Genomic DNA, 23,407 nt, shown 5'->3' on the forward strand with positions numbered 1-23,407 from the left:
ACCACTGTCTCCCCCCCCCCCCCTTATGTAATGTCCCAGACGGGATCTTTAAGGGTTCAATAAATGATGATGATGATGATGATTCCCATTTCTAATCTACAGGGCGTAGCATGCACCTGCAAAGTCAGCAGGGGTTCTCCTCCGCGGCCCCTCAACACGACATCCCTCACCCCGTGAGGAGGAAGACCGCAAAACAGGACGGGACAGAGGCAGGCGACAACACAGGGCGGTTTTGCTCCCCACGATGTCCCTCTAAATCCCTCACCCGGCTGTATCTGGTCCAGTGACACGAAAAGGCCGTTGAGGAGGTCGTCACCAGCCTTGGCTGGGGAGCCTGGAAGGTGGCCCTCTGTGGGGGCCAGCATGGAGGGCCCCAGGGGCAGCATCTTCGGGCCATGAACCCCTGTTGACGAAGGCACGCTGCAGGCGCTTGCCGCTGCCAGCAGCGGTCGCGACATCTGGTTCAGCGGGATTTTCTGCGGCGTGCTGCAATGCGGCCAACGAGAGAGGCACTGCAGCGTGTGCAACGACCACAACCTGCTGTGCCAAGCACAAAAGCTCAGAAGCGTAAACATCACTGTTCAACAGTGAGCTACTTGTAGCATGAACACCTACTCTTATTACAATGGCCGCCGCGGTGGCTCAGTGGTTATGGCGCTCGGCTGCTGACCCGAAAGACGCGGGTTCGATCCCGGCCGCGGCGGTTGAATTTCATTGTAGGAGAAATTCTAGAGGCCCGTGTACTGTGTGATGTCAGTGCATGTTAAAAAACCCCAGGTGGTCGAAATTTCCGGAGCCCTCCACTACGGCGTCCCTCATAGCCTTAGTCGCTTTGGGACGTTAAACCCCATAAACTAAACTAAACTATCTTATTACAATGATAATTTTGTTTTTAGTGGCACAACAGCAACTTGGCTAAACATTGCCACAATTTGCAGTGGAGACAGCCAGGCCAAGGGAAAAAGCCTGCACCCAATGGAAAACTGGAGCATGACTACTATAAAAGCCCAGTTTGTATTCGAGTTGGGCCACTACTGACAGCTGCATTTTACTTGTTTTTGTACGTGTTTATATGTTCATGTATGTTTATTTGCATTTCAGTGGGCTGAACTAAAAATGTTCCGTCAAACAATCAGCTGCTTGCGTGCTCAGCTTTTGAAGTCACGCTTCCCTTGCAGTCAATAGACCTCTCCCTGTTTGCAAACAATGCGATATCAATGGAGCACATGGCCAACGAGTCACCCTGAAAGAAAGCAGGCTTCATTGGCTAAAGTGGTCTTTCCGGCCCGGTCTACCCACTGTGCAGAGCTGCTGAAAAACTATAATTGGATGAGGCCCAAGTGCATGGCACTCCAGACCCCACACCCATTACCGATTGGCAACTGGAAAAACCGTGCACCTCAGAGATAATTTCACAGGCACTGAAATCCTACCAACTGCTTGAAAAGTACCGCATTTACTCGCATAATAGGCGCACTTTTTTTCCAGAAAATCCGGCTCAAAGTTCGGGGTGCGCCTATTACGCGAGGTAAAATTTCCGGGAATTTTTTTACTCGCAAAATTGAACATACTGCATAAACACACTAGTGTACGGGCCGCACCCCGTTTTCCCGAAGAAAATATTTTTAAAAAATTCGTGTAGGGGCCGCACCGACACTTTCCACGACCCACGCAGGAATAGCCTTCGAAATGCACGCGCCAGGACCTCCGCAATCAGCTCCGGCTGCGCGCAACGGGCGCTTGATCGCGGAGGCCACACACGCGCACAGGAGCTTCCAGACACCGCCCACGGAGGGCGCCCGAGGCCAAGCTTATCAACATCATCAACGTTTTCCTCCGCCGCGAGCTTTCACTATCTATATCACCATCAGCATCACCAGCTCCACTTTCTTTTGTTGTTGTCCAGCACGGAGGAAGATGTTGGCAAGTGCCGGGATCTGCGGTAGCGCGTTAGTTCATCGTGGTTTGTGGCTTTGCCGCCGAGCGTTGCTGTTTTAGCTCAACGGGCAAACACCTTAATAGCTACACGGCTGGGAGTTTGCTCTCGAACACGGCAAGCGTGCGGCAGGTCGGAAATTCGACGTGGCCGAGAAGTGCGGCAGTTGCAACTGGCGTGCCTAAATTTTCGTACGCGACTCCAGGCGCCGAGGTTTTCGCGGGCCTAGATCGGGAACGTTTCCGGCTGGAGATAAAGCTTTCCAAACAGACGTTTAAAGTAAGCATCCCTGAAAACTGTGTGCGGCTGTTCTACGCTATGTCGCTGTACGTGCTGTGGGTCCGCAGCAGCTCCGACAGCAGCAGCACTAGTGAGGACTAGTAGTCAGTTCAGCAAAAACTTAAAATAAAGACTGGGGGGCGGGGGGGCGGCGAGGCGTCGGCTTGCAATCGTGTAAATACAGTACTGGTCACAGTGCCAAGTTCGGGGTGCGCCTATTATGCGCGGAAATAAAAAAATCTCTAATTTTTCGCGACCAAACTAGGGGTGCGCCTATTATGCGAGTAAATACGGTATACGACCGCGCAGTGGAAGGGCCCCAGTTACTGCATTCTGAAGGCCCTTCACAGAAGTGACTGCAGAACGCTATGAAGCTCACATGGGCACTTGTGAGCGATGACAGCAGAGTACGCATGACCTCTGTGCTTAGCTGGCCAATTTTTCTCTCAAACAAGGAACATATCTACAATGCCCTCCCTGACAAACACATGATATCAATGATAGAACGTATACCGTCCAGGATAAGTGCAGCGCCAAACAACCAATGCGATGCCCATCAGCAGAACCAGCTGCACGCAAGTCAAACCCTGCTACAACGAACGCCGTGGCAGCAAAATTTCCGCCATAACAAGTATTTCCGATTCCCTGTCAGCAAACTATACAAGCAAATGTAATTATCTGCCCCCACAACGAACAATTTTCCGAGCGAGCTTCCGCTTCAACGAAATCTGTCCAAGTAGGCGGTCGAATTTTTTTTTCTTTGCCACATTCACATATGCCCGTATATCTAGCTACATTTCACCAAAAACAGCTGCCAAAGACAGTTTGCATTTTAGGTACTGCAGCTGACATTCCTTGTGGGATCGGAATTAATGTGCAAAGCATGATCAATGAATTAGACAGGCAGAGCAGAACGGTGGGGCTAAAAATGAACATGCAGAAAACCAAAGTAATATTCAACAGCCTAGCAAGGGAACAGCAGTTCACAATTGGTGGCCAGGTGCTGGAAGTAGTGAGAGAATATGTCTATTTAGGGCAGGTAGTGACAGCTGATCCAGATCATGAGAGGGAAATAACTAGAAGAATAAGAATGGGGTGGAGCGCATATGCCAGGTTATCTCAGATCATGAATGGTACTAGCTTACCAATATCCCTGAAGACAAAAGTATACAACAGCTGTATCTTACGGTACTCACCTATGGGGAGAAATGTGGAGGCTAACAAAGAGGGTTCAGCTTAAGTTAAGGACAACGCAGCGAGCTATGGAAAGAAAAATGATAGGTGTAACGTTAAGAGATCGGAAGCGGGCGGAGTGGGTGAGAGAACAAATGCACGTTAATGATATTCTAGTTGAAATCAAGAGGAAGAAGTGGGCTTGGGCAGGGCATGCAATGCGAAGGCAAGATAACCGCTGGTCCTTAAAGGTAACGGAGTGGATTCTAAGAGAAGGCAAACGTAGCAGGGGACGGCAGAAAGTTAGGTGGGCGGATGAGATTAAGAAGTCTGCGGGGATACAGTGGCGGCAACTGAAAAAGGACAGGGTTAGTTGGAGAGACATGGGAGAGGCCTTTGTCCTGCAGTGGGCGTAGTCAGGCTGATGATGATGATGATGTGCGAGAAAAGATGCGAAGCTGTGCAGGACTGCTTGCGAAAGTTTTGGTGACAGCTCAGACTCCGTGCTTGGGAATCGCGATCTTTGGTGCAAGGCAGCTTTTTCGCTCCCTTCGCTGAAGGAGGCATAACGAAAGCGCTCATTTCAATGTGAAGTTATCGTGGCCAATTTCGAAATGGCTGAAGACCGAAGCTGGCAGATTTTTGGAAATTAGACGTTTATGAGCTATCCAGTCCAACAAACACAATAACAAAGCTTCTGCCACAACAAAATTTTTTGCGGGTCCCGTGAATTTCGTTGAATTCGTCAACTGCAATTAAGTGCGTTTGTACATTACATGATATTCATGCAGAGTGCACTACTATTTAAAAGTGCACTTAGGTGACGAAAGCAAAACCACTTTTCAGCTTAGACACGGCAGCACATGATCGAGCACGGTATATTACGAATCCTATTATGAGCTGCAATCCTACTGAGAGACGTATTCAAAATTTCAAATATTCGAACTCCTCGCAAAAACGAATATGGTCGTTGTAGAACTGAATAGTAACCTTTCCCTTTCACTTTAGAGTTCTGTGCATGAGTACAAAATGTGACCTACTGTAAGCTCGTCTCCACATTTTCCACAAAGAGGTTTGTCTTGCTTTGGCAGTACGAAGTTAAGTGCCTCATGGCTGAACAATGTGCTCCCTCAAGCAGGCACGTAATAAGCGCAAGCAAGAACAAGCCGAGGCTGATGCTCAAACACTACTCAGCAGTAGGGGAGCACGATATTCGAAAGTTTCGAACAGTGAAAACAATATCCTCCTATTTGATTTTCTGAATGAATCAAATGGCACATGTTCAAATTAAAAACAAATTAATGTGTGCGGAAATTTCCAAACAGTTCTTCAATGATTGGCAAGAATTTTGAATAAGGCCAACCACAGTTCTTTTCGATGTTTCAAAACGGGGCCCACTTCGACATGGTCAATTCATGCGCGAACGTTCACAACGCTTGTACAGGGTCAATCACACTTAGAGGGAACACGGTTCCACATGACTACGCACACACAAAGCTCCATTGCGACCAAGCCGGTGGGAAACCCGCGCAAAGGGACAGATGACACGAAGCACCACATCGAGGTCCCTCTTCCCATGCGCCACTCTGCAGTGATTCGTGCAACGGGTCAAAGGCACTCCACAGGCATGTGGCCACGCAGATCCGTGTTCCCTCTAAGTGCAATTGACCCTGTACATGGCCTGTCAAATTGAGCAACACGATAGGACTCGATCAGGTTCAGAAAACCCTGCCTTGAAGGTCGGTATAGATGCCATGCACTTTCCAATTTGAAGGCACCGCACAGAGAGTAATTCAACCCATGGGCTCCCGAAACTGCAGCCCTGTGCACAGCTGCCAAGGGGCTACTCACGTGGGGAAGTCACCCTGGGAACCCGGGTTCTGTGGCAGGGCTTGCTTAATCAGGGACTGACCCAGGGCGTCCAGCTCCTCGAGGCCACGTGACTTGCCCACCAGGGGACCTGCACACATGTGCACAAGTGTCACAGCAGCACAGCTTGCAAACGCCGCAAACGGCTTTTGCAGCTGCTGAAGGGGGGACGAGGGTCTTAAAACTGACCTTTTTATTTGTGGCTAGAGTCTCATGAAATTTTGCACACAGATCCATATTTCTCTTCTGATTTCAAAAATGTAGTCACAATTGAGCTGGTGGTCTTAGATCAAAAGTTATCTTAAATTCTAAAGTGTAATTAGGTAATTTCTTACGCAGCTTTAATGAACTTTCTCATTGCATTTTGTTCCTTTTAATTACATGAATTGATAGCCAGAGAATCCCCATACCTGATAACATTTTTACTTTTTTGTTTAGGCCACGTATAAATAACAATTTACAATTAGCTTAACGAGTTGCAGCGTAAAATACTGCAACCTTTTACTCTCGATATAGCATATCAGGATGACATGCCTTTAGAGAAAAACGAAGAATGTCATCGGGTATGGGAACTCTCTGGCTATCAATTCATGTAAATAAAAACAACAAAATGCAATGAGAAAGTTCATTAAAGCTGCGTAAGAAATTACTTAATTACATTCTAGACTTTGTAAGATCTTAGACCACCAGCTCAATTACGATTACATATTTGGAATCAGAAAAGAAAAATACATCTGTGTGCAAAATTTCATGAGATTCTATCCATAAATAAAAAAGTTAGTTTTAAGACCCTCGTCCCCCCTGAAGCAATGCCGTAAAACCTTGCCAATAGGTTTTTTTTTTTTTTAAATGTGGGAGAAAAGTATTAATTGGGAAAATGTATGGTCCACAACCGCCTAATTTTGAGAAATGAACTGTTGAATGAGTTACAGGGACATTAATACACAATTTCACTTCACAAAAATGTATGTTAACATTTCTTGCCCCAAGGCCTTTTCTAGTGCACACAGAATTCACTCTGCATCTGCTCTGTCTTAAGCACTGACAGAACTCCCCAGCACATGCAGTCCGCCAATGGCAATGGCAATAGTAGCCAAAGTCTCCAACTCGTGATTTTCAACCGCTTTGCCTCCTTGCACGTATGCACTGCAGTGAAGCAGCCGCGGCAGCCGACCATACCAACGTTCTTACTTCTCATGCTGCGTTTGCCAGGCCTGGCCCGCTCGTACGTAAGTGCACTGTTGTATTTCTCGGGTGTTTCACTAGGTGAATCTCAGGTGTATTTAACAGGTGCTTCGCTAAATGCTTTTCAGGTGCTTCTCAGGCTGGCAGGTGCCGCAGAAACTACTGCGCAGGAGCATTGAGAGCTGTCGGTGGGGCTTCGTGTGTCATCTGCTAGAGTGTGCTCTGTATTGCGGTGAAGTGGACTTCAATTTGCACTGCATGCGCATAATGCTGATTGCAGAAACGTTTCTCACTAAATAAAAGACTGCTGAGAAGCCTGTCAGCTGCTTTTATCCCGCAGAAGAAAAGTCTTCTGCTTGCATGCTCAGGTTGAAACCTACAAGTAAGAACACTGCCGCGATAATGCGCGCTATGTAATAGTCAAAGCTTTGTATACTATACTGCAGCAGCCTTAAGATCCGCAAATGTTTTAAATCTTTGGCATCTTGCTGAGCAGCTGGAAATAAATGGCAGCAAACGACTGCTTTTATCTGCTGCAATCGCGGCGCAACGAAAATTAACCAGAGCGGACTAATACTACTAGTAGAGGTGGGGCTACATTTTCAGTCTCCTATTTTAGCTTCGTACAGATTGAAGTGTGCGGCCAGATGCTCCCTTTGAGAACCTACCCTTCACACATTCAACAATCGCCTCAACCAAACAGTGGAAGGCACAGCTCCCCAGACTGGAAGCCGCCGCTCAAGAGAGTTTGGTCACCTGGGCTGCGGGGGCCATCTGATCTTCACCCCTTCCTCAATAAAGTTGTCACCTACCTACCTTCTAGCTCTGCCCGTTGCGTGCCCCCATTTTCTGCCTACTAGTATGTTTGCAAATATTATACCTAGCGTATTATTATAGCAACCGAATTTGTCGAAATTGTAAGCATAGTAGCCACGAAATCCGTGTTGTCCAGGAATGTATTTACATGATCATAGGTCGACCTATATTATCTTTAATTTCAAAATTCGAAGTGGGGGGGGGGGGGGGTCGACTTACAATCGAAGCCAAAGCATGGCACCACAAATAAAGGCGAGACAAACGAGATATCAGGGATGCTACAGCTTGATTGTATTCTTGCTGCGCGGCTCCATCCCATCACTCTTGGTGCTGGCCTTGAGCAGTTGTTCAGTCAACGCACAGAAGCAGCACCCCCTCCCCGCACGCGGCTGTCAATAAGCAGCAAACCCCCCAGGCATACTCCTCACACGTGGCTGCAGATTGCGGCTGCTGATAAGCAGTGGCGGCCCGATAACACTACCGCATTCTACTCTTAAAGGGACGCTGAGGAGAAATTGAAGTTGGCTTGTATCGACAGAATACCAGCTCCTGATTACAAAAACGCCACTCATACTGACAACAAAGCTCTTGTAACGCAGAAAAGAGCAAGAACCGAAATACAGGTATCGCCGCCACAGGCCAAACTCGCAAGTACAAGCGTGATGACATCATAGGACAAAACAGCGCTGCTAGAACCAAAGGTTCTAGGAACTCTAGGACCCGAGAAGCCACAAATCCCTGAGGCGCAGCCAATGCATGCGCAAATGTCCTTGACATCGCCAGATGGCGCCACGTGCCCGGCAGCTACGCGCGCTCCTGAAGCATCGCGACCAATCAGCGCCTGTTTTCCGGCGGCAGGCGGGCTCCCGGTATTCCGCTAACGGTAACAAGGTACACGGTATGCTAAAGGTGTCTATTTGCTAGAGCCTAGTTGACGACTTCGAGAACAGGATCCATCGTAACGCTGGCAAAACGCCGGTGCAAACGTAAACGAAGCGACGGTAGCAACAGACGCAATAGCCGATAGATGCCTTCAACGTGCGGCCAGCGGTAGCTTTCTTTTCGGCTGCTGCCAGGCCGCACTGTTGGCCACCAGAAATCACGGAGTCTGCGTTACGTCATGTGCACGTCATGTTTCACGTCACTTTCACGTCAAGTTTGAATCAGAGCAGCGGGAAAAACTTTTTCAACTTCGAATCCAAATTTCTTAGAAATAAATGCATCTTTCGCTGCCGGCGGCCAAGTGGCAATAAAGCCATGAAATCCCAAACTATCGGATTTTGCTGTAAAAGAAATATTAATAGAGCTCTCCTCATTGTCCTTTTAAAGGCAAAGCTTTTTTTTTTTTACTGTCAACTGTGCACTCGGCGCTCAAGGGAGTGTTGATATTTGATGGAAGGGCCGCTGTTCCAACTGAGGCAGCACCACCACTCGGAACAGCAGCGGTGCCGGGGAGTGTCGGTACCTGACGGAAGAGCCGACGCTGCTCACACAAAATTTCGCTTTCGCTTTGACGACTGCCCGTCATGTTCTACCAGTTTTTAATGTAGTGCTTAGTTAATTGTCATCTGTGCTACGGGTCTGGTAAGCATCCGGCACTCCTTCTCGGCTACACTCAAGATGGATTCTTCACGCCGCTAAACGAACTGTGTGCTGGGCTGCAAGTTCGACGCCTCGGAGTGGTTGATACAGGTGTGGGGGTTGCGGTGGGGAAAAATTTTGAGCTGTTCCATGCAATTTCGTGGTGTTTGTGAAGTGCGGGATTTCACTAGACAACAGCGTTAGAACAATGCGCTGAGGGACCTCTGCAGCAATCACGATGGCAGCGCTAGTAAGGATGCTGGTGCAAGTGTGGACAAGAAATTTAGTGATTAATGCATTTTCATTTTGGAATGTGCCTAAGGGCATGCCCGCGTGCGGCAGCTGATGGCGGCTGGCGATAAGTGACGGCGGCCGGATAGTGCTATCACGTTCCACTATTACACAATGAGGCTTAAGCGACCTCCAAGCTTTATTTTTTCTTCTTGACATGTAATATGGGGGAATCGGCTTACATTCGAGTAAACTTACAATCGTGTGAATACGGTAGCAGGGAGACAAATAGTGTAACTCTAAGGGACATCTTAATGGCCACAATTTTGAGTGTATAAACAGGGAAACCGTACGAACCGGGAACATATCCATGAGGTTTTTACTGTACTCCCACACAAATGTCGAAATGGATATGAAACATACCCTAAATGTGTGAAAGGACATGAAACATACCCTAAACTAGCATAAAAACTTGTTTACTGAACAACTTTTGCCCCAACAGCCAGATGAGAGGCATGCAAAACCGTTAATGCATCCAACAGGGCTAGTCGGTGAACAAAATGCATTCCTGAAGCATCTGTGAGGATGAGATTAGGAAACAAATGCGGTGCTAAAAAAAACGCATCTCAAGGCATTAAGGGACTCTACACAGGCATTCCTTCCATGAGTTTGCAGCAATCAGGTGTTGGCTGTGACAGTTCCCGAGAGTCCCCACCGGTAACGAAAGAGCAGCCACGTTTCTCTTCACCGCTCTGCTCTGAGCTGAAGCAGGGTGGCAATCCTTGGCAAGCCCCTACCTGTGGCAGTGGTGGTGCTGTTGCCAAGATGACTGCCATGCTGGATGTAAGAGGGCGTTGGGCGCAGGGGCGATGAGAGCAGGCCGCTGGCCGTGCTGGGGGCCAACAGCTGTGGTGCCACCTGGTGGGAAGGAGAGTAGCCCGGATGCTGCCGGGGTGGAGCGCTGCTCCCAAAGGCTGTGAATGGGGCAGCCCCTCCCCCACCCTGGGAGAAGAGGGAACCCAGATCCGCCATGCTGCTGGCTGCCGTCGGAGGGCCCGGATCACCTATGCCTGCGACAGAAGAGTCATAAGTTTTACTGTGGTGTGTATTTCTGTATGTTTTTGATGTATGATGATGATGATGATGATAAGATGTGGACCAAAGACACCAGCACAAAGCATAACCCATAGTGCTGACGACTTCCAACTACCGAGGAATATAACAGTAACCCTCTAAGGCACTTTGTGCACAGCTGTGTACACTTCAAACTCACAGTATTAACGCGAAAGCCTTTAATGCCTCATACTGCCGTTAGCAGACGTGTCGACAGAGTTGTCCGCCTTTCTGTGTCACTGCTTAAAAAGAAACTGCGCCGAGGGTGGGGATCGAACCAGGGCCTTTGGCACTTGAAGCGGAGACGCTACCACTCCGCCACGAAGGCTCAAGGGTCGAGCATGAATGAAGGCGCATCTTGTGAATGCATGGGTTTCATAAATACTAAAATAAAAGGAATAAAGTCAAGAAAAGGAAAACTAAAAATAAGAAAACAAACAAGAATAAAAACCGAAAAAATAAGATTTGAAAATAAAAATAAACAACAATAAAGACAAGAAAAGGAGCAAAAATAAAAAATATGAAAAATAAAAAAGTAAATAGAAACAAATAGTGCGCCAGGAAACACTTTCACCTTGCAGCACTTTAGAGAGCCAAAGTGCCCCCTGAATTTTTTCTCAGCGTGTGCTGTAGCTAGCTGCAATTTCTTTCTGAATTTAGAACACTTCCCTTTCCGAATGGGGCACCTTTTCATATCAACCAGCAGACGTAGCACAAAACAGTTCATAAACCAGTGGGCATGGTAGTGTGTCTTCTGCCATTTTCTTGCCAAGATTTTGTAAGCAATACTAACGTCTATGTTTTTTTCTGGTTTTCATGCATCTCTCAAAACACAAAATGACTCCATGATGCCTACAATGTTGACTTCATAAAATATAGCATTTTAACATTATTTTCCAGCGCTCGTGACAGTAAGAAATTCGGTACAGGCAAAGGACGGGGTTAATTGGAGAGACATGGGAGAGGCCTTTGCCCTGCAGTGGGCGTAGTCAGGCTGATGATGACTGATGATGATGATGAATGCTTTTACAAGTCAGAAAATTGCGTAAAAGCGAGGTGCCCGTGGCGCCACCACTGGAAGATTTGTGCAGTGCCAACGTATTCATGAATGCCGTCTCAATGGGAATATAACCCTTGAATGTAAACGAGGAAAGCAGCACAGTGAGCATAGCCGACAGTGCAAAGGGTCTCATAATTAAAACAGCACAAAACAGAAAACAGAGAGAAAGGTTAGTCACAAACACGAGTGCTGAATCTTTCACCTCACATTCTGTGCACTTGGGCTGCGTGTAGCCATTGTATGTGGCAAGTTCAGAACTGCAAGCTCTCAACGGCATTCACGCTGCATACGCTTGCTATGCAGCCGGCAAAGCAATTTCGTTCTCACTTCAGTCGTCAAATCGGCTACTTTTGTCCAGGCTGCGGGGGCTATGACACTTTTAAGTGTTTGTTTGTTTATTTTTAGTAAGCACTCATGCAGACAAGCACATGCATGCACATCATCAACGTATGAAGTGCTATGCGAGCAGATGTTCTTCCATGTTCTGCACAGCGGAAAGATGGGTATGCTTTTACATGTGCTGAAAAATATCTGCGAAGTACCACGTACAGTTGCGAGCAAAAAATATTAGCACAGATCACTGGCGATTAGAATTCGTATATCTCACCACGCAGCGCTGCGGTGCGCAGACCTGCCTAACGGGCCGTTTCCATGTTTGCTGCGTAGGGGGGGGACGGCAGGAAGTAAGCTTTATCAAGCGTGCACCGCCCGAGCGTTGAAGTGCCGACCCTATGTGACTGTGCCTGCGGCATTTATTTTGGCTCAGTTATCATGAGCAAAAATGACCTCTTTTTATTGCTGTTTTTTTTATGTCCGCGATGGTTTGTCAAAAGGAACTCGCGGGAACAATAGATGATAGCACTGCCTTTAGCCAGTAATTTTGCTGGTCCGTGGCAGTCCGCTGAACCCCCCTAATACTGTAGAATGGGAACAGCCCGGCACTCTCGTTATCAGCCTCTTCGCCACCCACAGCGCCACGCGTTGTCATTCCGGCGCTCTGGTGTTTCATCATGTGTGCTAATCTTTTTTACCCACGACTGTACAAGCAACATCGCCTCTCGTTGAAGAAAAAACCTAGACAGAATGTTTACTGCATTCCAATCGGAGCGAAAGCATGGATTTGTGCTGCGTAGAAGACGACAGTGAGCAGGCAGGGCCGCGGGATGGAGCAGATGGAAGTTGATGCAGACGACGCTCTCCAATGCACAGCGCGAAAGTGTGGTGCAGTTTAACATGAGGCGTGTTGGCTGCGGCGACAGCCTAGTGGTCTCGCTGAGCGGCCCATGAAGGAAATCTGTTCGCGTAGCCACGGGTTCGACTCCCAGACTTAAAAATTGATTCAATTTCTTTCTCTCTTTTTCATGGTTTGACCTCTAACTCAGCTGAAGGTCAAATTTACATGGTCCGCGATCGAAGTCCGAGGTCTCGCAGTGAAGCTTTCGCTTAAAAAAAATCTCCGAGCCCAGGTCATCATGCACGCAGTACGTGAGGTGCCGGCACACACAAGGCAGGGTTTTCCGGAAAAAAAAAAAAAAAAGTTCAACGAGCTGATGCATGTTCATCAACATTACGCGTACCGTATTTTCCGGTATATAAGACGCGGCTTTTTTTTCAAAAATCTTGCTGGTGCGTCCTATACAAGGGTGCGTCTTATATGCGACTTTTTCTGTTCTTTTTTTGCGAGTTCAGAAAATACTCAGGTCCATGTTCAAGCTTTTTTCACCGGAAAAACATCACAACCAATAACGCGGTTTTAACACGGTTAATACTTCAATACGGGGACCACCGAGAGCAACTTTATTATTAAACGGTGGGGATGACAACTTCTGGAATCATAAACCCGTGACCGTTGCGCAGGCCCCAAGCAAAAGTAATGTGAAATGCCAAAAGATGGTGACAATCGCGTTTCTCGCCATTGTCAAGACAAGCCGGCGTTTCTTTCAGTCACCCTTTGAAACTTTGTTTGCTCCGTGTACATAGTACGTACGTAGTGCTAAGAAAATGTTTCAGCTGGGTCGCCTCCAGAAATGGGCGTGCTTTTTGATAGCACATCTTAAGATCAAGGCTTCGAAGGTTTTAAGTTAATATAAAATGTTCTTATGGACATAAGGAGAGTTCCTTCGTTCTTTTTTTCTTTTTTTGCTAAAACGTGGGTGGGTATGGCGTGAGTGTTGCCTTTTTCGATCACTTAGCGGTGCTTAAGAACTTCTCACAGGTAAGGTGCATTTTGCAATGGTCGCACAAGCATGTTTAATTAAGCCTCACTAGCCTAACTGGGTAAATTGGGATGCGTCTTATACACGGGTGCGTCTTATATAATAACTTTTTCAATGACAGCCTGCATATATGGGGGATGCGTCTTATAAAAGGGTGCATCTTATACACCGGAAAATACGGTACATCCCCTGCTGGCAGGCAAGCAGACCACAGTAGGGTGGAATGTATCCTAATGCATTTCTGCTTACAACCCGCAGCAAGCCTTCATGAATGTATAAATTGCAACAACCACGGCAGAGTTCATCACAACGGTTGTCTGCAATCACAGTTACTGCACAGTTAGTCAACAAACACGCGATAATCAGCAGCACAATGCGCCGTTTGATGAGTAATGCGCATGAAATTTTTCACTCAGATGTGATATTCAATGAATATCACATCTGAGTGAAAAATTTCATATCAAAATATCACAATCTCATTTCAAAAATATATCAAATATCACATCTGAGTGAATTTCATTTCACAATGAATATGTTAGAGAGCGACCGCTGCTCGCACACAATGCACCGAGGGCCACACGATCGCATTATCGCCGCAGATGTAAACATGCGTGGGCATGATCAGCAGTTTGCTCTGCGGTCTGCGGCTGACCTCAGTAACTTCACGTAGTTCCCTTCGCACCCACGAAGCCTCAACGAGACACACACGATGCAGCAGAGAGTCCCCATCAAAATAGTGGGAGGTGGCCTGCACCTCGCCGCTGTCACTCGGTTTTCGATTTCCAGCCAAATTTCCGGTCTTTGGCAGTGCCACCTCTGACAATTAGCATCGCAGAAATGACGTCGCAACAGTTATTTCTCGTAGGCGATCTGAATATGCGAAGGTTTCAGGACTTCCATTTTTGAAAGGGTTGAGAATTGGGCGAGTTGGTACGAATTCATACTGCTGTGGCACCACAAGGACAGGGACAGAGACAGAGTGACAACAACACAAGTGCTCACTAACAACTGACAAAATTTATTAAAAGCACAAAATATGTAGACAAAAGCAATGGTTACATGCACAGTCATAACACGGTTACAAAGGTTACAGGCAATAGCACACGTTAAATCACGACGAATCTACCTGTTATCATAGTTTAGTGTTCTTTGAAGATGTTCCTTGCTACTGCTTGACGCCGAGGTTGATTATCTTCAAAGAACACTAAACTATGATAACAGGTAGATTCGTCGTGATTTCACGTGTGCTCTTGCCTGTAACCTTTGTAACCGTGTTATGACTGTGCATGTAACCATTGGTTTTATCCATATATTTCGTGCTTTTAACCCTTTGAAGGTTTGTGCCGTATATGTACGGCGGCGGTTTTCTGTCCCGCAAGGTCTTTGCCGTACGGGTACGGTTTCGATCTTCCGTTTGAAATTTTGCGCCAAAAGAACAATGTGTGCTCACTGGGGGGTGCTGCCACCTCTTAGGACTTACAAGAAGTGTTTGAATTTTGTGCTGCCTTCTTACGGAGATAAGCAGAACTTATGTCTAGCTTTAGCGCGGCGGCACAGACTGCGGCAACACCCCTTTTGTAGTTTTGGTTTCGCCGCGTGATCTCAACGGAGTCGCGCGAAATTTGAGTTTTCTTTTTGTCAGCACTATCTTGCAGGGGCTGCCGAAGTTGATCTCTATCTTTATTGGCGCTGCTCTTAGCTTGCTTATCACCGTTGCTCGCGAGGTATTCTCGCCCTCTGTGGCAACGCGCCTACGCGGTTTCGATTCCGCCGCGGGATCGCAACGGAGTCACGCGAAACGTGTTTTCTCTTTGTGGGCACTGTTTTGCAGAGGTGGCGAAAGTTGATTTCTATCTTTATTGGTGCTGCTCTTAGCTTGCTTATCACCGTTGCTATTCTATTCTATTGAACATTTTCCAGTTGTGAGTGATGCTGTCACCAAAGTACTGTTCCTAATTTTTTTTTACTATTTATTTTCGATTATATACATTTTGTAGATTCAAGATCCGCAATAAAGTAATTTGACCACCTGGGAAAGTTTTCTTCAAAATAATTCGACCCTCAAAGGGTTAATAAACTTTGTCAGTTGTTAGTGAGCACTTGTGCTGTTGTCACTCTGTCCCTGTCCTTGTGGTGCCACAGCAGTATGGCTTCCGTTTCTGGTCTTCTCAACAACGCAGCCACCTTTTCTGCACAGTGCTCTCAAGGAGTTTGATATTTCCCTTCGACATACACTTAAATCCATGCAAACTTCAGAGACCACCCGCAGTTCCCCTTCGTGGACAGGGTGCGGCAGATGATCGGGAGTGCACCACTCACCCAGGGCTAGCAGCTGGTCATCCAGCAGGCTGAGGTCAGTGAGGCCCTTCTTGCTGGGCTCCCCACGCACGTCTGGACCGGGTGAGCCCAGGTCCAGCAGAGAGCCTGCAGCTGCTGCCGGCACCCCCGCAGTAGTAGGCACAGCTGCACGTCCAACCACACAACAGGCTTCAGACAGAGATCAGCGAAGTCGGACTTAACTCTTTCGCTACCGCGGAAAAATGCACGATTTGGAGCGTACTGAAAGAAAATTTTTTTTCTCAAGAACTTATACACCCAGCACATATTGCAATGCATGAAATTGTAGCTTATTAGTTACACTTCTGAATGAAACAAACACCAGAGTTGTGTGTGCAAAAGTAAATGAACATTTATTTGTGAAATTTGCTAAAAACACAAAAAAAGTAAATAGCAAAAACACAAATTACCGGCTGCACTAAGCCCGAACTTGATTAGAGGAAAACTGGAATATACAAACTGTTGCACATGTTTATAGCTGTCATTATTCACAGTTTCAGCTATGAGAAAAATTTACTGCACTTTCCATGGCTTGTCAAGTCAGGGGTCATGACTGTGGTGCCACTGTGAAGAGCAGTCAGAGGTGAAGATGTGAAGTAGAGGTAGACTGACAAGTGCTTCACATAAGGTTTTATCTTTGTTCCTCCCTTGTTCTCTGATAGCCGAGCTTGTAGTTTCTTCTTTTTTTCATTCTTTTCGGTTGGTGTTGAATAGATTCTATGAGAGGATTGGGGGCGTGGACTTCTTTTCCCTCATCATACCCGAAGATTTCTTGAATGAGCTGCTCCCTGAAAGCCAGCTGATAAAATTTGGCATTTTAGGCAAGCTCTAAAACATCAGGATCGATGAAATAAGTTTTATCGATGTGCTTCAAAAGCCAGGACACTTTTCAAGTGTTGCCAATAGAAGCTGCCGCCACTGAATCATCCGGGTCCGTTACGTGCAAAAAAACAAAAAGAAAAAAAGCGAAAAACCAATTTTGAGAAATTATTTTTGATGGCAGAGGGCCAGAATAGATTATTCTGGTATTTCAGTAGAGATACAGTCGTGGCAGGTCAACAATTCCAATGTATATGATGATTCCAATGAACATCAGAATCTCCAACAGATTCACGTCTTCCCATGAGCCGTCACGCCGAATTTGCTGAAAATCTTCATCCATGCATACTTATTAGTGTTTCCGCACACGATCTTCATCATTTCCGCCGTGAAGAGCATCAAAAAAAAGTCTAGAACTCGAGCGAATCTCCGAGCGGCGCTCCGCAGCGATGTGCCGATATGGACACCTAGCTGTCGTCTTGGTTGAAAAACGCGACGCGACCTTGAGCATTTGGCAAACTGTCTTCGCCATACGTTTTCAAGACCCTGAAGCACAAAAATAAACCACTGTCATCAATTACAAACCGTATGCACCGCAGAAAACACACAGCGAACGAAAACAGAACTTACATGCAAGTACGCGTTGACGTTCCAGGCTCCCGAGGCGAAGTCTCGCTGCCGAAACCGAAATCCAACGTTTGTACATTGTTGCCCGACTAATAACCGCTGCTTTCGTCGCGAAAAACGAAACCGGAACCGGCCGACGTGCTCGGTGTCAGCTTTCGTTTCCGAGGAGCGCGCGGCGACGCGGACGCCATTTTCTCCGGCTGACGGTGCTGCGGCCGTTCAAAGTTTTATTTTTCGCGGCGCCCCCTCATGTCAAAACACTGAAACCAAGGCTGCAATCGAAAGAGCAGTTGTTGAGCTCGCAAACTAGATGGCGGAGCACGTCCACAACGCTCCAAAATTAGCTTTTTTGCGCGGGCGATTTGAATCGATCATATGCGAACGATCGCCTATGGCGCGGTAGCGAAAGAGTTAAGGGGGAAGGCTGGTCATGAAAAGAAAACTTTATTGATCCAGTCATAGTTATGAAATCTACAGGGCACATGTATTTTTGTGCGCTCATTCTAGATATGTCATTTAATTTCATGTAAAACAATTCCTTGAGCACTTATGCACTTTTTATGCAAGTATTTTGCGAAGAGCTTTGAAGAAAATTTGCTGCAGGAAACTCGCTGAAATGTATGCCATTGGGTTCTCTTGACACCAAGGAATGCAATAAGGGTAAAATTATCATCCTGGCTCTCATAGAACTTGAGTAATAGGGTACTGAAGCTGCCACTTCAGAAACAAGAATACACACTTTCCTTCTCATTTCTGAAGCGACAACTTCGAAACCCTATAAGTTAAGTTCTATGATAGGCAGGAAGACAATTTTACCCTTATTGCATTCCTTGGTGTCAAGAGAACCCAATGGCATGCATTACAGCAAGTTTCCCACAAGAGATATTTTTCAGCGCTCTTCACAAAATACATGCACAAAAATTACATAAGTGCTCAAGGAATTGTTGTACATGAAATTAAATGACATGTTTAGAATTGGCACACAAAAATACATATTCCCTGAAGATTTCTTAACTGCAACTTCATTAATAATTTTTTTTTTTTTCAAGACCAGGCTTAAAGCAGACCTTTTTATTTCTGGCTAGAATCTTATGAAATTTTCCACACAGATGTGTTTTTCTCTTCTGATTCCAAAAATGTAGCCATAATTGAGCTGGTGGTCTTAGATCAAAAGTTATCTTGAATTCTAAAGTGTAATTGGGTAATTTCTTATGCAGCTTTAATGAACTTTCCCATTGCATTTTGTTGCTTTTAATTGCATGAATTGATAGCCAGCAAATTCCCATACCCAATGACATTCTTACTTTTTTTGTTTAGGCAACGTATAAATAGCAATTTACAGTTAGCTTAACGAGTTGCAGTGTAAAATACTGCAACCTTTTGCTCTCGACACAGTACATCAGGATGACATGCCTTTAGAGAAAAACGAATGTCACCGGGTATGGGAACTCCCTGGCTATCAATTCATGTAAATAAGAGCAACAAAATGCAATGAGAAAGTTCATTAAAGCTGCGTAAGAAATTACCTTATCACATTCTAGACTTTGTAAGATCTAAGACCACCAGCTCAATTACGATTACATATTTGGAATCAGAAGAGGAAAACACATCTGTGTGCAGAATTTCACGAGATTCTAGCCATAAATAGAAAAGTTAGCTTTGAGACCCTCGTCCCCCCTTAAAGGGACACTGAGGAGAGCACTATTAATATTTTTTTTAAAGCAAAATCCGGTAGTTCACAATGTCATGGCTTTGTTGCCACTTGGCCGGCAGCGAAAGATGCATTTATTTCTAAGAAATCTGGATTCGAAGTTGAAAAAGTTTTTCCCGCCGCTCTGATTCAAACTTGGGATTCTGCTATGACGACACAGGACTAAGTGACGTGAAACATGACGTGCGCATGTCGTACCGCAGACTCCGTGATTTCTGGCGGCCAGCAGTGCGGCCTAGCAGCAGCCGAAAAGAAAGCTACCGCCGGCCGCACGTTGAAGGCATCTATCGGCTATTGCGGCCGTCGCTACAGTCGCTTTGATTACGTTTGCACTGGCGTTTTGCCAGTGTTACGATGGATCTCGTTCTCGAAGTCGTCAACGAAGTTCTCGCAAATAGACACCTGTAGCATACCGTGCACCTTGTTACCACTAGCGGAATACCGGGAGCCCGCCTACCGCTGGAAAACAGGCGCTGATTGGTCCCGATGCTTCAGGAGCGCGCGTAGCTGCCGGGCACGTGGCGCCATCTGGCGACGTCAAGGAGATTTGCGCATGCATTGGCTGCGCCTCAGTGATTCGTGTCTTCTCGTGTCCTAGTGTTGGTTCTAGCAACACTGTTTTGTCCTATGACGTCCCCACGCTTGTACTTGCGAGTTTGGCCTGTGGCGGCGATACCTGTATTTTGGTTCCTGCTCTTTTCTAGGTTACAAGAGCTTTGTTGTCAGTATGAGTGGCGTTTTTGTAATCAAGAGCTGGTATTCTGTTGATACAAGCCAACTTCAATTTCTCCTCAGTGTCCCTTTATGTATGACGCGATAGTGTTACTGGGTTAATGCCCATATATGCGGAACTGGTTATTCTATGCTCCACATTCAATGATTGCTGGTAGTCTTCATGCCACTCCTGGTGCAGCGGTTAAGGGATGCGCCACTGCCCAGCGATGGCAGGTGCGAGACCCAGGTTGCTCTTCCCGAGCAACCTGAAGCTCACGGAGGGAGGCTTCGCACAGACACCCATCTGCGAAACCTGAGACTAGGGTGTTGTAGCACTCGCACCACGAGAAACGTACCATGGGCATCACTGGCGGTGGCCACAGCACCCCCACCACCATTGACGGCAGGCTCAAGCCCCATGGTCTTCTTGTAGATGTTGATCACATTGGTCAGCTCATCGTTGGCAGTCAAGATCTCGTCTGGAGAAAGAGAACGCATGCCTATTAGGAACGCACACACATTCGACTAAAAACAAATGGTGGCAAAAATGGTTCCACACCCCAGTCTAGGAGAATGTGGCAACAAGACCTGGCCACAATAGACACTTTTAGTTGGACGTATGCAGTGAGCTTGCGTATGCAACGACACCACGGGTAGCGAATGCGCATGCGCAGAACGCAACATATCTAGCCGCACGTTGCGGACGCCCGCCCGCTGTAAAGCACAGCGTAGCGTACGCAACGCGGGACGCTATGTGCTGCGTAGAGAACATGGCGGCGACCATCTCGCCCGCTTCGGACCGATTTCACTTCGCCGCTGCTTTCTTCAACGCGATGGCTCGCTCTAAACTGTGCTGTTAGCTTTTATTTTGTCTACTCTCACCCACACGCCAAAATATTAGGGACAAATGCCCCTTGTTTTTCAGATAATAAGGCGATTTTTGACCTTTAAAGCCTAACTAACGTTGTGTACGTTTATCGTCATAGCAACCGCACTTGTCGAATAATTTTTTTAGTCATGTGCCTACTTTTGCACTTCATTAAACATTATACATTTTTTCCTCTATTAAAAACAGTAATATACTATTCATATTGTCAGAAACTGAAAAATGTTCAGCCGAGCGCTACAGCGCTTTCAGTGTTTGTCACTAGATGGCGACACAACACAACGCGCTACGCGGCTGCTCTGCGGCGGTACGGCCAACTATAAGTGTGACGGGGGTGTCCTTTACAGTGTACGGAACGTAGTGAGCGTTGCGTACACAATGTCGCTACGTACGCAGCAACTAAAAGTGTCTATTAACTGAAAGTGAACAGTCCTTCCACCAAAGCCACCAAGAACAGAAAAATATCTCGCAGCAGATGTTCATTTCGCATCCCAAGTTCTGCCGCTGCAGCAGCTCACATCCTATGAATCTTTTCAAAGAGGGCAAAGAAAAGAGGCAAACCTACTGACATGAGGCAAGCATTCAACCTATAGCCAGAGTCAGCCTATTTGTGGGGGGGCCAAGCTGCAAGTAGTAAACGCCCCACGTTGGTGCCCATTCCTTGCATAATGCATAGAGCTCCATGTGTTAAGAACAATTAAGGGGGGACGAGGGTCTTAAAACTAACTTTTCTGTCTATGGCTAGAATGTCATGTAATTCTGCACACAGATGTGTTTTTCTCTTCTGATTCCATATATGTAATCATAACTGAGCTGGTGGTCTTAAATCTTACAAAGTCCAGAATGTAATTACGTAATTTCTTACACAGCTTTAATGAACTTTCTCATTGCATTTTGTTGCTTTTATTTACATGAATTGATAGCCAGAGAGTTCCCATACCCGATGACATTCTTCGTTTTTCTCTAAAGGCATGTCCTCCTGATATACTACGTCAAGAGTAAAAGGTCGCAGTATTTGACACTGCAGCTCGTTAAGCTAATTGTAAATTGCTATTCATACATGGCCTAAACAAAAAAAAGTACGAATGTCATCGGGTATGGGAATTTGCTGACTATCAATCCATGTAATTGACAGCAACAAAATGTAATGAGAAAGTTCATTAAAGCTGTGTAAGAAATTACCTAATTACACTGTAGAATTTAAGATAACTTTTGATCTAAGACCACCAGCTCAATTATGAATACATATTTGGACTCAGCAGAGAAAAACGCATCTGTGTGCAAAATTCCATGAGATTCGAGCCATAAATAAGCAGGTCAGTTTTAAGACCCTCGTCCCGCCTTAAGGGGGGGAGGGGGGGGCTTAATTATCATTATGTGATGGCAACGCCTTAGCATCGGGTCTTCTCTTTGCCTGAAGAGCCGAGGTTGCCCGCTTAGTGCCTTGTTCAGCGAAAACTGATTCCACCTTCGTCGGTAGCCACCCGCCCGGCTGTTCCTGTAGCAATAACCCTCCACCCACATCAGGGTGTGCTCTGGGTTCTTCCCGCCACCATCCAACCTCTGCCACGCCAGACACCACCTTTTCTTTGTAGTGAGGCTTCCAATGCCAAAGCATTAAACATCGTTTCACTGGTGTGCTGCTCAGCTCTACAACAAAAATTCAAACTGCACGCCATTTACCCAACTCGCTCACATTGGCAGTCGCTATCCCTCACAAGCGGTACACAGTGCAAGAGAAAGCTTCCATCAACCTCTGGAGCGCGCGTCACGCCGCAATCCGAAACCATAGGACCACTGGCAGTTGGATGGTTCGATCTGCCGCTATTCAGCCAGCACAGTGGAAGGTAAGATGAAACAGGGCTGGCCTTGCAGCAATGCCATCCTCCCGAGTTGGGGGCATATGCATCGGCTTATATTTAAAGTCAAAATATCCGGAGTCAACTTATGCACACAAATATACAGGACTTAACATCTTGCACCAGAATATATAGCGTGTTGCGCAAATAAACGCACGCGATAGAATGCTTCTCCCAGCTAAACGGGCGCATTGTTTGAGCTGAAATTTCGCACAGAAGTGGCATTTTGTCGACAGAATTGTTTCATCCTACATTTGTTTGGGTTACTTGCCTAAGTTGATCAAAAAAGTCGCATATTCACATCATCTGCGCCGACAGTGAAGGAAATCACGCCGTTCTGTCAGCAATTGCACCGGTGGCGCCATCTCGTTTGTTGGCTGTGAAGATTCAGCAAAGGAGAGCGGTTCGGGAGGTTTGAAGATGCTCTTTAAACTGGTTTTTTTAATGGTCACAGAAAACTCAGTTTGCTGAAAACTTAGTTTGGCCAAGCCAAGTTTTCTGTGACCATTAACAAACCAGTTGAAAGAGTGTCTTCAAACCTCCCGAATCCCTCCTTTGCTAAATCTTCACTACCAACAAACAAGGTGGCGCCACCGGTGCGATCGCTGACAGAGTGGCTTAATTTCCTTCGTCGTTGCCGCAGACGTTGTGAATATCCGATTTATTCTGTTCGATACAGATAAGTACCCCAAGCAAACGTGGTATAAAACAATTCTGCCGACCAAATGCCATTTCTCTACGAAATTTGAGCTTGAACAATGCGCCCGTTTAGCTGAGAGAAGTATTTTACGGCGTGCGTTTATTTCCACAACACGCGATATTTCCAGAGCAGGCTGAGACGCTGTAGTAGCCGAACATGCTACAGTTCTGGCGTCGAAGTTGAACTAAATTAAAATGAACTGACATCACTGAACGGAGTTATTTTGACGCGAGCCGAGTTTTTCGGCCACCCCTTGGGAAGGCACACAAAGGACAGCCGTTCCCTTTAGGTGATC

General features: G+C 46.5%; 1 protein-coding gene across 1 annotated transcript in view; it reads right to left on the reverse strand.

Annotated features, from left to right (window-relative positions):
* Positions 1-23,407, reverse strand: part of Gga (ADP-ribosylation factor-binding protein Gga) — a 66,584-nt gene that overhangs the window by 12,445 nt on the left and 30,732 nt on the right. Inside the window, exons 9-13 of the mRNA XM_089587917.1 lie at positions 20,024-20,146; positions 15,779-15,922; positions 9,868-10,140; positions 5,240-5,348; positions 266-486 (exon numbers count right to left, since the gene is read on the reverse strand). Coding sequence (XP_089444043.1) covers positions 266-486; positions 5,240-5,348; positions 9,868-10,140; positions 15,779-15,922; positions 20,024-20,146 — 870 coding nt within the window. The remainder of the gene's footprint in view (positions 1-265; positions 487-5,239; positions 5,349-9,867; positions 10,141-15,778; positions 15,923-20,023; positions 20,147-23,407) is intronic.

Source organism: Amblyomma mixtum, chromosome 4 (assembly GCF_055824585.1).
Source record: "Amblyomma mixtum isolate Tamu chromosome 4, ASM5582458v1, whole genome shotgun sequence".
Lineage (NCBI taxonomy): Eukaryota > Metazoa > Arthropoda > Arachnida > Ixodida > Ixodidae > Amblyomma > Amblyomma mixtum.